The sequence below is a fragment of the Mytilus edulis genome, chromosome 7 (genome assembly GCF_963676685.1).
Source record: "Mytilus edulis chromosome 7, xbMytEdul2.2, whole genome shotgun sequence".
Lineage (NCBI taxonomy): Eukaryota > Metazoa > Mollusca > Bivalvia > Mytilida > Mytilidae > Mytilus > Mytilus edulis.
The window spans coordinates 35086964-35103349 of record NC_092350.1 but is presented as its reverse complement, the minus strand read 5'-3'; the positions used below and the strand labels follow the sequence as shown (position 1 = coordinate 35103349).

At 32.9% G+C, this 16386-nt stretch overlaps 1 protein-coding gene across 1 annotated transcript; it reads left to right on the top strand.

The window, feature by feature from the left end:
* The first annotated feature begins 410 nt into the window (after positions 1-410).
* Positions 411-1529, top strand: LOC139483100 (cholecystokinin receptor-like). The gene has a single exon (XM_071267133.1). The coding sequence runs from the start codon at positions 411-413 to the stop codon at positions 1527-1529; it is 1119 nt and encodes a 372-aa protein (XP_071123234.1).
* Positions 1530-16386: the final 14857 nt, after the last annotated feature.

Below are 16386 nucleotides of genomic sequence, written 5' to 3'. Positions count from 1 at the left end.
CCAGTGATCATACCATGGATTAATGTTACGTTCTATCATACATTCAGGCGACGTTATTCAGAGTATGTGTGTTTGTCTTATTCATATAACTATTGGGACGTTGAAAAGAGAATAACCGAATATTTCTTATTAAATCATGAAATACTTACTAACGTCTGTTATATGGATATGTGACGCTTTTCGTATTGATTGCGTGTTTATGATGGGTATCTTGGTAAAGAAATGAGAAGGAATTTTGATAACCAGACCTAAGAAAAAACCCTCTGTTTTTCTAGTAATATTATGACCACTTATTTGAAGAGTATATCGACTTAAGTCATTAATTTGATATTTTTAGAATTGAATCTCGTCAACTGAATATGTAAATGATTATACTAAAATTATTTATATTGCGTAAAACAGTAACTGAAATGACGTATTTCAACCGTTCTACCGTAAACGAGTTTAACTCATCAATTACGCTAACGACAACTGAAATTAACACAAATCCTATTGAAGCATATCCGTTTCCATTGATGGCACCCATGATTTTTGTTGGATTTTTAACAATGATAGGTATTCCTGGAAACATACTTGTACTCGTGGTCTATAGTATGAAGCGCATACCTAGTGCGCAAAGGACAATTATACTGGCCATGGCTGTTTATGATCTCTTTGTGTGCACCATAACTCTTCCCTTTGAGTTTTATGATCTTTTTATTCATTTGAATTTTCCGGAATTGTGGATTTGTAAGATATTTAGAACATTTAACTATTTCTTTGTTTTTAATTCTTCGTCTATCATACAGGTTATGACAATAGAACGGTTTAGACGAGTTTGCCGTCCTCTTCAAATTCAAATGTCAGCCAGAATAGCCCTCATGTGCATAATAACTATATGCTTTGCATCAGCAGTTGTTACAATACCGAATTTGTTCATCAGAGGACTTCACACCGTAAGATTTGGCGATAATCATACTGGACACGATTGTTCAATTGCAGAAAAGTTTATAGGGAGTAAACTAGTAATATATTACAACGCCGCCCTTCTTATGATATCAATAGCTAATATTGCTAGTGTAGTGATACAATACATATTTATAGGACGACAAATATATAAACATTTTCAATTTTTAAAGAGATTTAGATCAAAAAGTCATCTGAAAAATCAAACAAGTGTCATCAGTTTTATATCTATTGAGGATAATACAACCTGTGACCGATCCAATACTGAACATAATCATAAAAGATGCAAATCACCAAATAACAATAAAGCAGTTGTCGATGCAGGGGATAGAACAAGCTATAAAAGTACTCTTATCGCGGTAATTGTAAGTGTATTTTTTATAATAAGCTATGTACCAACATTGACAGAAAATGTTCTAGAAGCAATATATGGGGAAGAATATATCGGAATGTTCATTTCATTACCCGTCCGAAATATTATTGAGAAAGCTTTTGCCATCAACCATGTGGTGAATCCTTTTATTTATGGATTTCTAGATACAAAATTTAGAACAGATTGCAGAAAAATTTTAATTTGCTGTTAAGGCATAAAAACAGGTAAACGGAAGTTTTAAATCTGGTTATGATTCAGTTGTAAAGAATTCTCTAGCGTTTTTTTTTTTTTTTTTTTTTGGAAATTTACAATAATGATGCATATTTTATGTTGCTTTGAATGGAAAGTGCATCATTCGGAAAATCATTTTAATAAACATAACAAAGAACTTTGCAGTCATTTCTATGTAGCATTTCAAAATTATATGATTTAGATACGTCTATTGTTATGCATACTTCTAAAAGTATTCAATAAACGGAAGGCAAATGATATTTTAGATAAATGTTCATTAAAGCAAATACACCTAAGAAATACGACTTGATGTTCTTTCCGTACCCTTTTTTTAGTATTTTTTAGTTGCTTTTGTGTAGGCCATTCTAGTCAGACTCCTTCAACAGCTTTATTGGAAAAAAGTATCAAACGCCATTGAACTATAATGAGGATAATTTAGTAGTGGGATAGTAGTCACTTCTTTTGTACCATCTTGAGAAGCTCTCGTATAAAGTCTACGTGATAGGAATAAAGTATCATGACGGTAAGAAGAGGACTACTGTTGGTTGCCAAACACCGATTGTCTTTTGAAAAACACAACACCAAAATGTACATGAAATAATTTCTGCAACGTAAAAGGTAGAGAGGTAAAATAGTTTTACACTTTTGAATGATTATTATGACCTGGATCGTTTTTCTATAACAAGTCTTTGGAATGTTTTAATTTCCACATCTGATTCACATTGATACTTGAGTAAAAAGTGCATCAGTAACTTCAAAGCCTGGTTTCAATTTGCAATAAAATAGATGATCATGACATGGCATCGCATAGATTTTTTTTAAAAATAACATGGCATTTTTACACTCTGCTTGTCTCAATAATAACCATAGTTTGGTGATCCCACTTCAACAGCCCAGTCCGCATGGGAAGGCGAGTTTGATAACAAGAAACTAATGGTAATAACATAAATGGTAATAAGTTTTCTGTATCAGATGTCTCTTCAGTGATGCTTGATATCAAAATATTTGAAAATACAAAGCTTATTTAAAGGATGAAGAGATATAAATCAAAAAGGACAAAAAAGTATGTCAAAGCCAGACAAGGAATCAGAGCTTTGCATGAGGGAGATACATTCCTAAATTTTGAATAATTCACAAATTTTGTAACAGCAAATTTTGATAACACAAAATCGGTAACTGCATGCATGTACCGAAGTACTGATTCTGGGGTAGTGATACCCTCGGGAACTATCAGTCCTACAGCAGAGGCATTCACTCAGTGGTAGTATCAACATTATATAAACAAAAAAAAAGAGAAACTTAAACATTGTTAAAAAAGACTTATCAGATATTCAGCTTCCATTCATTTATTTAATTTAAAGTACGTGAGTTTTCATTTCAACTCGTACAATTTCAGCATTATCAAACGAGATTGTGCAAACATCAGTATCTTAGTCGTTGTCTTTACTGCCATTTATATTCGTTTTTTTTATTTTCAGGAAATTGTTACTTTGATAACTAACTACTCACATATATAAGAGATAATTGCCTTTAATTAAAATACTTAAGATAATGTTTTAAAATTAACCTTAGTCTATGTGCAGCAGTGCACAATAAACAAAGGACATTCTACAACTTTAAAGACAAGAATTGAATTCATGACACAATTCTCTGTTTTCGTGTCTGTGACTTGTTTGACTATCTTACTTTACTTGACATTCTTGCGATTATATCCATCTATAATGAAGTTGACCAGTAGTTTCAGAGAAGACGTTTGTTATAGATTACAAAAATTTACGAAAAATTGTGAAAAAATGATTTTATAGGGCAACTCCAGGAGAGCAAATTGAAAATTTTGGTCATTCTAGCTTATTTTTAGATCTTACTTTGCTGAAATTGTTTTGTTATTTCCTTTAAAGTTTTCTTTAACTATTATAATATTCAATAAATAAGCCAAAACTGCAAAATTGTCTTTAGATTTCCAATTCAGAGGCAGCAACCAAACAACAGGTTGTCTGATGAGTCAGAAAATTTCATGGCCGATAAATCTTGACCTAATGAATATTTTTACCCCATATCAGATTTGCTGGAATGGCGGCCATCTTGGTTTATGGGCGGAATCTTAGGATACGTTTTTCAAACTAGATACCCTAAGAAAGATTTAGGCGTAGATTGGTTTAATATTGCTCAGTAGTTTCAGAGGAGAAGATTTTTATGTAAAATTTACAGACGATGACGGACGACGGACGCCAAGTGATGAGAAAAGTTCACTTGGCCTTTGGGCCAGGTGAGCTAAAAATAAAAAAAAAAAAACTCGCATCTCTAATGACTTTATTTAGAGACTCGTTCATAAGAGCATATTATTAGATAATATTAAAGTGGGTTCAACACAGAATAAAAATAGATCAAGAAATAAGACTTTGCTATTCTTTATCAACACAAACTGGAAAATTGATATTTAAATGCATCTTTTTAAAAATACAAAGTTTTGTAAAAAGTTTTTTTATAATTATGACTATAACAACGAGAATTTATGTCATCACTGAAGTGCTAACTACTGGGCTAGTGACTTCCACCGAAAAGTAAACCTCCACAAGCAGTGTGGTTGTAAATTACGTGTAAGCAGTAATCTCTTTTCAAGGAAGGCGTGATAGAAAAAAGGCAATCTATAGTAGAATTACATACGTTTGTGAATCAACAATTGTCAGTAGAATTTGGTAATGTTGACTCTGATAAAATATGACTAATTACCTCAGTCTGGTTTAATTTGATCTTTCAAAGATCAAATGTTCGTTCTGTCAATTTTAAATTATTAATTGCTTGATCTTCAAAATAAAAAAAATAAATTGTAAAATATGAACAGTAATGTTGATCTTATCCTACTAATCAAATACACTTGTTTTTCAACACAAATACAATATTTGTATTGGCTCAAACTCATTAACAATACATGGTTAAGACCTATTCCTTAAACATAATTATATTAATTGACATGATAGAATGAAAAGATACATGATAACATATCATGATAGAATGAAAAGTTACATATTGATGTATCATATAAGTTCACTATTTCTTATAATTAGAAAAGTCTAAGTAATAATGCTGAGCTTTAATATTGTTCACCAATAGAGATTTTTTTGAAATTCAGAATTTAATCATTGTGTTAATGAAATATGACATGAGACATTTAACCATTGTTTTGTAAAAAGTCTTGTGTAATCTATGAGCCTCCTCATGGGGAATGTGAATACTTGGTCGTTTTGATAGTGATTATTTGATTACCAGGCAAAATATTTCATGATCATGTGACAATCTAGGAATGTATTTTTAATTATTTTATTATCTTGTTTAAAAAAAATAATAAATGATGATGTGATTATATTGGCAAAACATTTGTCATCATGTGATTACTTGGATATCCCCATTTGGGCCTCATATATAATATAATTATTGTAATGTTGAATTCTAAAATAAAGACTAAGAGCCAATCAACAGGTAGATATGTATACATATACTATACATGCATGGTCTGCTTTGATTATTCTTCATCAAAATAGACAATTCTCACTGGAAAGATGTGATCCTCGTTTAAATTTTCTACATGTAACATAAAGGCAAAAATAATTTGCATATGTTAGAATCCCAATAATCGAAACCAACGTGTTACACTGGTTCCAAGTTCATGTTATTTTTTATCTAACCCTTATCATTCGAAAACTCGTAAATAATCGGTAACATAAATTTTCAGCCCCTGGCGACATCAGAAAAATAATATTGAATAGAGACCCGACATCTGTCTCTACATGTTTTTTATTCTTATAACAAAAATAAAGATGAATGAATTAATTTTCAGACAAATCTTAAAGTGGCGAAAGAAACACAGCACGGAACTTGAATGGATATGATTGTACTATATCAGACGAATACATTAACAGCAAAGTTCCTGCAACATATCATAGGATTGTACTAATTTTATGTATTTTAGGATTAATTATAGATTATCTTTGATCATCACAACGAGATTGATTTTCTCACTTGAGCCGGTACGGCGAAAGCGAGAAATGCAATCGAGTTGAGATAACCAATGATACACTGGTTAAGTTTTGGATCCTCTTTCTAGACCTGAATATTTTGTTCTAACGCTTCCTTATTTTAAGAAATGGTGAGCTATGTTATTGTTGATTTCATCTAGAAATTTATCTGGTATTTTTTTCGGATTATGTTTATTTTGAAAAATAATTAATAAAGAATTCTTGTTATTACAAATAAAGGTAACATTTAATATAACAACTAGCCTCTGCATTTGAAGGGGAGGGGAATGGGATGGATGAACCTCAATCTCAGCGTAGAAACGAAACAAAACAAACTTTACAAATAACACATCACGGTCTTGAAGTATAGGCACAAACGCATTAACAATAAATGGTTAAGACCTATCCCATCAATATAATTATATTAATTGACATGGTAGAATGAACAGTTACTGTAACAAATTGATGTACAATGTATCATAGTAGTTCACTATTTCTTATATTTAGACAAGTCTAAGTAACAATGTTGAGCTATAATATTGTTCACCAATAGAGATATTGTTTTGAAATTCAGAATTCAATCATTGTGTTAATGAAATATGACATGAGACATTTAACCATTGTTTTGTAAAAATTCTTGTGTAATCTATGAGCCTCCTCATGGGGAATGTGAATACTTGATCGTTTTGATAGTGATTATTTGATTACCAGGCAAAATATTTCATGATCATGTGACAATCTAGGAATGTATTTTTAATTATTTGATTATCTTGTTTAAAACAAATAATAAATGATGATACGATTATATTGGCAAAACATTTGTCATCATGTGATTACTTGGATATCCCCATTTGGGGCCTCATATATAATATAATTATTGTAATATTGAATTCTAAAAAAAAGACTAAGAGCCAATCAACAGGTAGATATGGATACATATACTTTACCTGTAGGGTCTGCTTTGATGATTCTTCATCAAAATGACAATTCTCACTATGAGGATCTGATCCTCGTTTACAATTTCTAGATGTAACATTAAGGCAAAAATAATTTGCATATGTTAGAATCCCAATAGACTAAACCGACATGTTACACTGGTTCCAAGTTCATGTTATGTTTTATCTAACTCTTAGCATCCGAAAACTAGTAAACAATCGGTAACATAAATTTCAAGCCCCTGGCGACATCAGAAAAATAATATTGAATAGAGACCTGACATCTGTCTCTACATCTTTTTATTCTTATAACAAAAATAAAGATGAATGAATTAATTTTCAGACAAATCTTAAAGTGGCGAAAGAAACACAGCACGGAACTTGAATGGATATGATTGTACTATATCAGACGAATACATTAACAGCAAAGTTCCTGCAACATATCATAGGATTGTACTAATTTTATGTATTTTAGGATTAATTATAGATTATCTTTGATCATCACAACGAGATTGATTTTCTCACTTGAGCCGGTACGGCGAAAGCGAGAAATGCAATCGAGTTGAGATAACCAATGATACACTGGTTAAGTTTTGGATCCTCTTTCTAGACCTGAATATTTTGTTCTAACGCTTCCTTATTTTAAGAAATGGTGAGCTATGTTTTTGTTGTTTTCATCTAGAAATTTATCTGGTAACTTTTTCGGATAATGTTAACTCTGGAAAATAATTAATAAAGAATTCTTGTTATTACAAATAAAGGTAACATTTCATATAACAACTAGCCTCTGAATTTGAAATGGATGAACCTCAATCTCAGCGTAGAAAGGAAACAAAACAAACTTTACAAATAACACATCACGGTCTTGCAGTATAGGTTCTATGTACTGACGTTGTTTATCAATTTTATTACTAGCTATGATGTTCTGTAAATAATTAACCATTACCTTTTCGTCCGTTCATGGCTACATCCTATATATGTGGCTCAGTACGTATTCATCCTGCCAATATGTTATGCTGTAATCATTTGTTGTATTAGTGTCTTTCATTTTTGCTTATGTGATTTGTCTTCATGCGATTTTTGATATAGTTGATGTATATGTTCTTTTTTTGTTATAGTGATCACGATTGTAATACAATGTTAATTGTTTTAATCCTGTTTTTTGACATGTTTACCTATTACGTTTGTTTTGTAACAAAATGTTGTCATTATGATGGAATTGTATGCGACTGTCATACACGTTAGAGGTTGAGCTATCTACAAAACCAGGTTTGATTCACAATTGTCTACTTTAGGAAATGTCTGTACCAAGTCCGGAATATGACAGTTGTTTGTTATCGTTTGATGTGTTTGCGCCTTTGTTTTGGACATTTGAAAAGAGACTTTCCGATTCGAATTTTATTTATTTTTGTTATTTAATTTTATATGATATTCTCATCTATATTGCCTTAACAATATGTCCAGTATAGGAGTCGCGATGCAACATAGAAGTTTTAAGAATTAATAATTAAGACTGTAACAAAACTTTTGAATTTTATAAAAAATAATATCGAAGCAGATATATTCGAAAGGATTACGTTGACGTAGTCCATGCATTACTGGTAAATTATTACCACACATAACCTCAAACTTTTTGAAAGATTTGGTTTGGAAATGTGGCTGCAGTTTGTCGATCCTTGTAAAAAATGTATACTAAAAGGTTACCAATTTAACATTGTATAATTATCTTTAAATATTATTTTGATCGGTATAAATATTGAATTTGTAATCAATAAATTAAAACCAAGCTAAGTCTTATTCCTACACACCTAAGCACACTAACGGTCCTATATTCTGTCGATACCTACATTTTGGTATTGCATAATTCATACTTTTATCTGACTATTGTTAACGTCTTTACACTAATAACAATTGATTTGGATGTTCATCGATTGATGTTTGAGTCATTGGTATAGGATTTTCTTATCAGTTGATATTGGTTTTAAACTACCTTTTATATACTCCTACATGTAGCACTCTCAGATTTCTACTGTGTGTCAAAAACGTTTTTGTTAGCTAGTTGTATGCTTGTAGCGTTCTAACGAGTTTAGCCATCTTCTATTAATTTTTATAGTTTGTTCTTGTGCTGTGAAGTTACACAACAACATTAGGGGAGGTATGGGAGCCCGCTAACATGTTTAACATTCTGTATGTGCCTTGCCCGGGGTATGAGTCTGTAATTCAATGGTTGGCGGTTTTTTGCTGTTTATCATTTGCTAACCGCCTATAGGATGCTTAACATAATTCCCTGATAAAATCCGTTAAAGTTCCTTTTCTGAAGCCATCTGAACAACGCGCAATATAAAGTTCCTAAATGTGAATAACGTCTTTAAAGACATACGATACAGTTTCGATACCATAATAAACTTTTTACGATAATTTGCATACAAGCTATTTTTTAACTTAAGCAATTCAAATATGCTCACAAGATGTACAACAGTATGGTCTTCAGATTGGCTTATTAATTTTAATCCTAGTAAGACAAACGCTATGCTATTCCCCCGCAATACTTCCCCAGATGTTATTAAAATAGAATTTCAAAACCAAGCAGTAGAATTTGTCTCCTGTCATAAACACTTAGGGAATACTTTTAATTCCAATGGAAAATTCCATACACATATAGAACACATTTTAAAATGTGCAAGCACGAGATTAAATGATTAAAATATGTATTGAAAAGAAACTATCTTGCCCGTATATATTTAACTTTTATAAGACCCGTTATGGAATATGCATGTGAGTAATGGGATGGTTGTACTCAAAACGATGCCGACAATTTAGAACATGTTCAGTTAGAAGCAGGAAGATTAGTAACTGGGTTGCCCGTGTTTGCTAGTCGGGAAACTTTATATTTTGAAATTGGCTGGCAATTGCGTGTGGACAGAAGAAAGGCCAAATAGCTCATTATGTTCTATTCTTTACATACTGGGACTGCTCCTGATTATCTCTGTGATTTAATGCCCCCACTTGTTGGTCAAATATCTAACTACGATTTGCGAAACAGTAATAATTATGTAGTACCCGGTTATAGACTTGAAATAACAAGAAAATCCTTCTTCCATCTATTACTATTGAATGGAATAAGCTCAACCCCGACATACGTACGTCCAAAATTATAAATATTTTTAAACGAAAGATGATGTCCAAATTGATACAATCACCTTCCTATTTCAGTTGTGGGGATAGAAAACGTAATATTATTCATACACGTATGATAAATATGTGCGGTTCTTTCAATTCAGACTTAGATCGTGACGCATGCAGTTGTGGCCACCCTGTTGAGGATAGTATACACCATTTTTATAGTGCGTTTTTCACAACGAAGCAAGAGAAATACTGTTTTCCAAATTAGAAATATATGATATATCCATTGAGCTTTTATTGCCTGGTGACAGTGACCTTTCTTTTCAGCAAAACAAAGAAATATTTGAGTCTGTACAATCTTACATCAGAATAACACAAAGATTAAAAACAATCAATCAACATTCTAAATTTCTACTTTCCAACTCTTCACTCCAGTCCAGTTTTTTTCAACATTATTCCTTATTATATTGTATGTTTTTATTTTATTTTCGTTTGTAGTATGTATTACATGCATTCCTACTATGGTTTTTCGTCATAATATAATGTACTTTGTGTATATATTTATAGAGGGAGAGGACATCACTTATATATCCAATCCCTTTTGCTACTTTTGCAAATGAAATATGTTTAAATTTAGTAAATTGGCAATAATAATTTTTTAACAAAGTTTCTGGATTTTTTGAAAAACCCGACATGTTTTGTGGTATAATTATCAAATTTAAAAACTAATTCAATGTGGATCATGACTTTTTCATTAACATAAGTACAAAAAGTATTCATACATAATCTCGTATTCAAGGTAAATCAGTTTAAATAAATAAAAAAACCAGTCGAAAAATGCACCTTTTCTTGATATGTTGCAGATTGACGTCGCAAAAATAACATTTTACGTTAGCAACGACATTACAACCCCTGTAATTGTATCGTATGTCCTTAAAACAGTTGTTCTTTATACGTGTAACGTTAAGTAACACCAGTATTGTGTAACGTTTCACACTATTCGGAGAACCTGAAATCACCTAGACATATCGTTCTTCTTATACATTTTTAGTTTCCATTTTAATGACTGGAATTTTGTTTTAAGTTAAAAAAGCCGATTGTAAAAATTCCCCATGAAGTACTACATGGTTCGAATTCCTATGTATTCACATGAGGACGAATCAAAGTCTTGTAAGATCATTATGTATCAGCAGTAAAATAAACATATATTTATACTACTAAAGGAAGATATTTTTCATGGAGCCTCCTCTTTTTTTTTTTTTTAGAAAATATCATAATTCGGAGACCGTTATCAATCCGTGTTATAAACGCTTTCGTACATGTTCAGTCGATGTACTGCCCGCAAAGTCCAAGTCGGACAGACAATCGGTCATTTAGGCCTATAAGGATCCTGTTTTGTATTGTAACTGCATAATTTTGCTAAATTAAACGACATCCACGTTTTTACTGTCCAAATATATAATGGGCGTTGAACGTGTCGAAGTGATCCTTCCCCCGTTGTATGTATAAACACAGACACCCTACGTCCGGACTCCCCTTTCTTTATGTATAAACACAGCTACCCGATGTCTTTATTTTAACACTTGCTCAAATGTACCGCGATTTCGCAGGCATCTTCTAGTTCGACAAAATTTAACATAACTCACCTTGTTTACAGCTACATGTAAAGGAGGGGCGAAATACACTAAAGAGACAACTAAGCTCATGGATAAAAAAAATAAACTGACAATGCCATGGCCAAAACTGAAAAAGACAAACAGACAAATAATAGTACACAAGAAACAGCATAGAAAAATAAAGAGTAAGCAACCCCATCAAACCCTGAGGGTGATCTCAGGTACTCCGGAAGGGCAAGCAGATCCTGCTCCACAGTAGGCACCTGTATTTACACTACTTCTACACTACTTCGGTTAATAGTCTATATCGGTAGGTCACATTCGTGAAAAAGGAAGGGGTTTTTAGTTACGACATATATTCGATATCATCTCCATAAAGGTCAACCAACTCTTGATGACTCTTGATGACGTCCGTAAAATTTACGAAGGGATAATTTCAACTTCACCATGTGTACGGCGGCTTTCTGAAAATTTTTGCACATCCTGCTACAAGCATGAAATTTGGCATAGACCTTCCTCAGCTAATACTCTTTTATTTCAGATAGGGAGGCATTTGAAAAAAAATGTCTCACTTCCGGTAAAATACAAAATGGCGGACATCATACTTAAATCAGCCCAATATCGAAGGCTAGTGTTTAAAAAGGTGTTATTATCATGCTACTATCATAATATTTGGTACAAACCTGTGTTTTTTACTACTTTGGAATAAATTAAATAGATTAGATGTCTTTAATAACCCTGCTTCCGGTAAAATCCAACATGGCGGACATTGTACTTAAATAAGCTTATTTTAAATGGAGGGTAATAAATGCTTTTTTAACGTATTGCTACTATCATTACATTGTGCAGGAACCTTTCTTTGGTGCTTCTCACATTGATACAATGTATAAGACATATGTCTTAAAAACCTTTACTTCTGGTAATATCAAAAATGGCGGACATAGAATTATCAATTTCTTATTGTAATATTCAACTTTTTTTCAAAATGTTGGTTTTTTTTTCTGTTCATTCAATTTTTGGCTTTAAGTTAATCTCAAAACCACTAGTTCTTTTCTGTTGCAAATGTTTAAAAACAAAGTTAACACTTCGGGTAACAAAAAACACAATATGGCGTAAATTTCAAAAAATGAGTCCTCAATCCATGTCTTCGATGTAGAGTTTTGGATAGATTGATTAATACAAAATAAAATCACTATAGTACTAAAACATTTGTAAAATTAATACAATTTTCGGCCAAAAATAACGGTCACCACCACATGCACACATGGCAGTGCACGGGAGACCCGATTTTTCTACATTAACAACGACCGCGGCATCCTTTCTTTCATCCACAATGTACAAGCTTCTGACAAAATGATGAGGCCTCAAAAAGAGTTTTTTAAAAGTTATCCTCTTGTCCCCGCCTGGACGGGGTAGCATAAGAGCCAATCCCAAGCTCGTCTCCCTAACACCTACCTAAGTTTATTTCATATCGGTTGAGAATAAGGTTCTCTTATTGGATTAAAAGGGGTCACATGACATTCATTATTCTTCAGAAATAAATTCCATCGGTCATTAACAGAAAAAAACGGACCAGAAAACCGGTCGTTAACGAACTTTTACATGATAATGACCGGTGGGGCGTGTTTTCCGTCTGATAATGACCGTTTGGGCGTGGTTTTCGTCTGATAATGACCGTTGGGGCGTGATTTCTCTGTTAATGACCGGTGGGCGTGGTTTCTCTGTTTAAAGAGATGTAGCGTTTATAAAACATGTTCCTGTTTTAAATATTATATTTAAGTTGTTGAATTGTTTATTAAATATTTTCGTTAATTATAAAATTAAAGATAACTTGATAAAGTATTTATATACTGAAAAATTGCACTAAAATGAATGGCAGTATTACTACGACTGGTCTTCACTCTTTGCCATAGAAATCGTACAAATACTCGAGTTCGCTGTAGGCATTTTGAATATATGAGAATTTTTCTAAAACATGGTTTCTCAATGAAATAAACATAATAGTCCTTGAAAAACTGGTCATTATCGTGATACATGGACTGCCCGTAGGACAGTGGTATTGACTGCGACAGCGATATTGACCTCGCCTTCGGCTCAGTCATTATTACTATCTTAGTCAATACCACTGTCCTGTGGGCAGTCCATATATCACGATAATGACCAGTTTTTCAAGAACTATTATTTAAATACTGCATGTTTTACATGCTGGAAAAGACTAGACTAAATTGAGGGAATAGCCTAAAAAAGCCTTCCCTTTTGCGCAAAATAGTTATTTTCTTGCTTTTTCATTAACCATGTCATACCCATCTGTTAAGTTTGTGCGATCTTACAGTAAAACCCTGGTGATTAAGGCTGATCAATCATCATTCTTTATGATAAAGTCACATCTTCAAATGCCATCAATGTCTCCCACGCAGTCTTTTTGTTCTTTTCAAGCAAAGAGAGAACCATATCACAACCGGTAAAGGCATGGATAACAATAAGAGTGTGTGATCTCTCATTGCCTAGTGCATTTGAAAGGTCATTGATAGATATTAATCCAAAGTCTTTTGCCCTCCCAACACAATCCATAGTTCGTCTACCCCTATGTCATGTAATGGGGAAACAGTAATGACAGCATCATCATTCACGACTGTTCGAATCATAACTCGTTTAAGTTCGTGTTTCATTGCATCAGACACATGCACCATGATTCTAGTGTTTGCCTTTTAATGTGAACTTGGTGCTAAACTTGAAATACATCACGTGGTGGATAAGATAGAATATGTTGTTATAACTACCATACTCATCCAAGACTTCATCCACTCGTATTACAGTTTCAAGGTATTTTATTAAGGTAAGGACATAATACCCAATCAGCATACTCGTTAGGCCGCAATTCAGAATCAGAGAGCTGATTTTCCACATTTACAAATACTGTGGTATTGTTTCTCACATCCATAATGTACAAGCTCCTGATAAGATGAAGAGGCCTCACAAAAAAATGTTCAAAAAGGTTCCCATGGATCATATTTGTTCCTTCGCCATTCATACGCGTCTGGACTAGTTAGCATCAGACCCAATTCCAAGCTTGTTACTCATTCACACCCGCAACGGTATATTGGACGCTTTACATGCTGAAAAAGACTAGACCGAGTTTGGGAATAGCCTCAATAAATCTTTCATCTTCCAAAAGCACATGTTTTCTTATTTTGTTAACCCAATCTGATAAGTTTTTTTTCGATCTTACAACAAAACCACGTATCAATTTCAATGACATTAAATTTATCAAATCCTTATCTGGTGATGTTAGCTGATCAACCATCATTCTAAATGCTAAAGTCACATCTTCAAACGCCATTTATGTCACCAACACAAGGTCATGGATAGATATATATCTTAATAGTTAGAGTTACACCCCTTTTTTTACATTTTAAATTGTATTGGTATAAATGTGTGTTCATAAAAAGTATAGATAAATATCCACTTCCAAAATGCAAACCAAAGTTTGTCTGCCCCTATGTCACGGAATTGCGAAACAGTAATGACAACATTATCGACTGTTCGAGTCATGACTCAGGTAAGTCTGTGTTTCACTGCATCAGACACATCGATCTTGATTCTAGTGTCAGTCTCTTCGTGTTGCTAAACTTGAAAAATCATCATGTGGTGGAAAACACTGACCATCCTGAGCATTTGTTACTACAACTACCTTTTCGTCAAAATTGTATTGAGCAAGCTGCTGTGAATGAAAACTTAACAGTTCTTTCTTATTGCATCTCTCAGAAAACTTTGCCAAATTTGAGGATTTTTTTTACCCTGGATTCGTCTGTGTATTCCTTTCCCCCTAAATATAGCTCTTGCTTCTTGTAGCAGCTTTCAAACTACCAGTATTGTTTATGTTCGCATCCGAGACTACATCCACTGTTGTAGATACTATTTCGCTATTCCGTGACGTAGGGGCAGACGAACTATAAATTGTGTTTAGGGAGACAAAATTTTTCGATAAATATCTATCAATGGCGTTCCTGCACAATGTAAAGATAGTAGCAGTACGTTAAAACACATTTCGATTACCCTCCCTAAAAAATAAGCTTATTTAAGTACAATGTCCGCCATGTTGGATTTTAACCGGAAGTAGGGTTTTGGAAGACATCAAATCTATATAATATATCCAAAAGTAGTCAAATATTATGCTAGTACTATGATAATAACACCTTTTCACATACTAGTATTCGATATTAGGCTGATTCAAGTATGATATCCGCCAATTTGGATTTTACCGGAAGTGAGACATTTTTGTCAAATGCCTCCCTATCTGAAATAAAAGAGTAATAGTTGAGGAAGGTCTATGCCAAATTTCATGCTTGTAGTAGGATGTGCACAGTTCGTCTGAAATATGCTTGTGAGCAACAACACTCTATCAAGGAAATCATGATAGGAAATAGAAGCCCGGGAATATTGTTTTAATTGGGAGATATATACTAGTTTAAAACTGGGGAGCTGAAATCAGCTCTTTTGTCGTAAATTTCGTTTTCAACCGATCCCCATTGTCAATTTCTAGATTAAAATCAAGATATGAGGCCGACCTATTTAGTGAGAGAACATCATCTGTAAAGCGGAAAGTATAGTAAATGATATTGCTAACTTCTTATCGTCTTCCTAAGAAGTACCTGTATGAATTCAGCCTCATAATGATACAGAAACAAGTCGTTTTCAACCGGCCCTCATTGTCAATTTCTAGATTTAAATCAAGATATAAGGCAGACTTAACTGTATCTGTAGTATCCTTTATCTCTAGATTGATGGGATAGATTTGTTCAATATAGTCAATAAATTATGAATAATTTAGTGAGAGAACATCATCTATATAGCGAAAAGTAAAGTAAAGGATATTGCATACGTCTTATCTTCTTCCTGAAGAAGTACATGTATGAAGTAAGCCTGATAATAATACAGAAACAAGTCGACAAGACGAGGAGCACAATTGGTTCCCATCGGAATTCCGACAGTCTGTTGAAAAACACGTCCTCCAAATGTAACAAATATGTTGTCAATCAAGAAATCAAGCATCTTGATAATATCAGTTTCAGAGAATTTTTGGTTTGAATCAGAGTGATTCTTTACAAAGTAGGATTTATCCCGCCTATAGACAATATACTTGTTTCCAT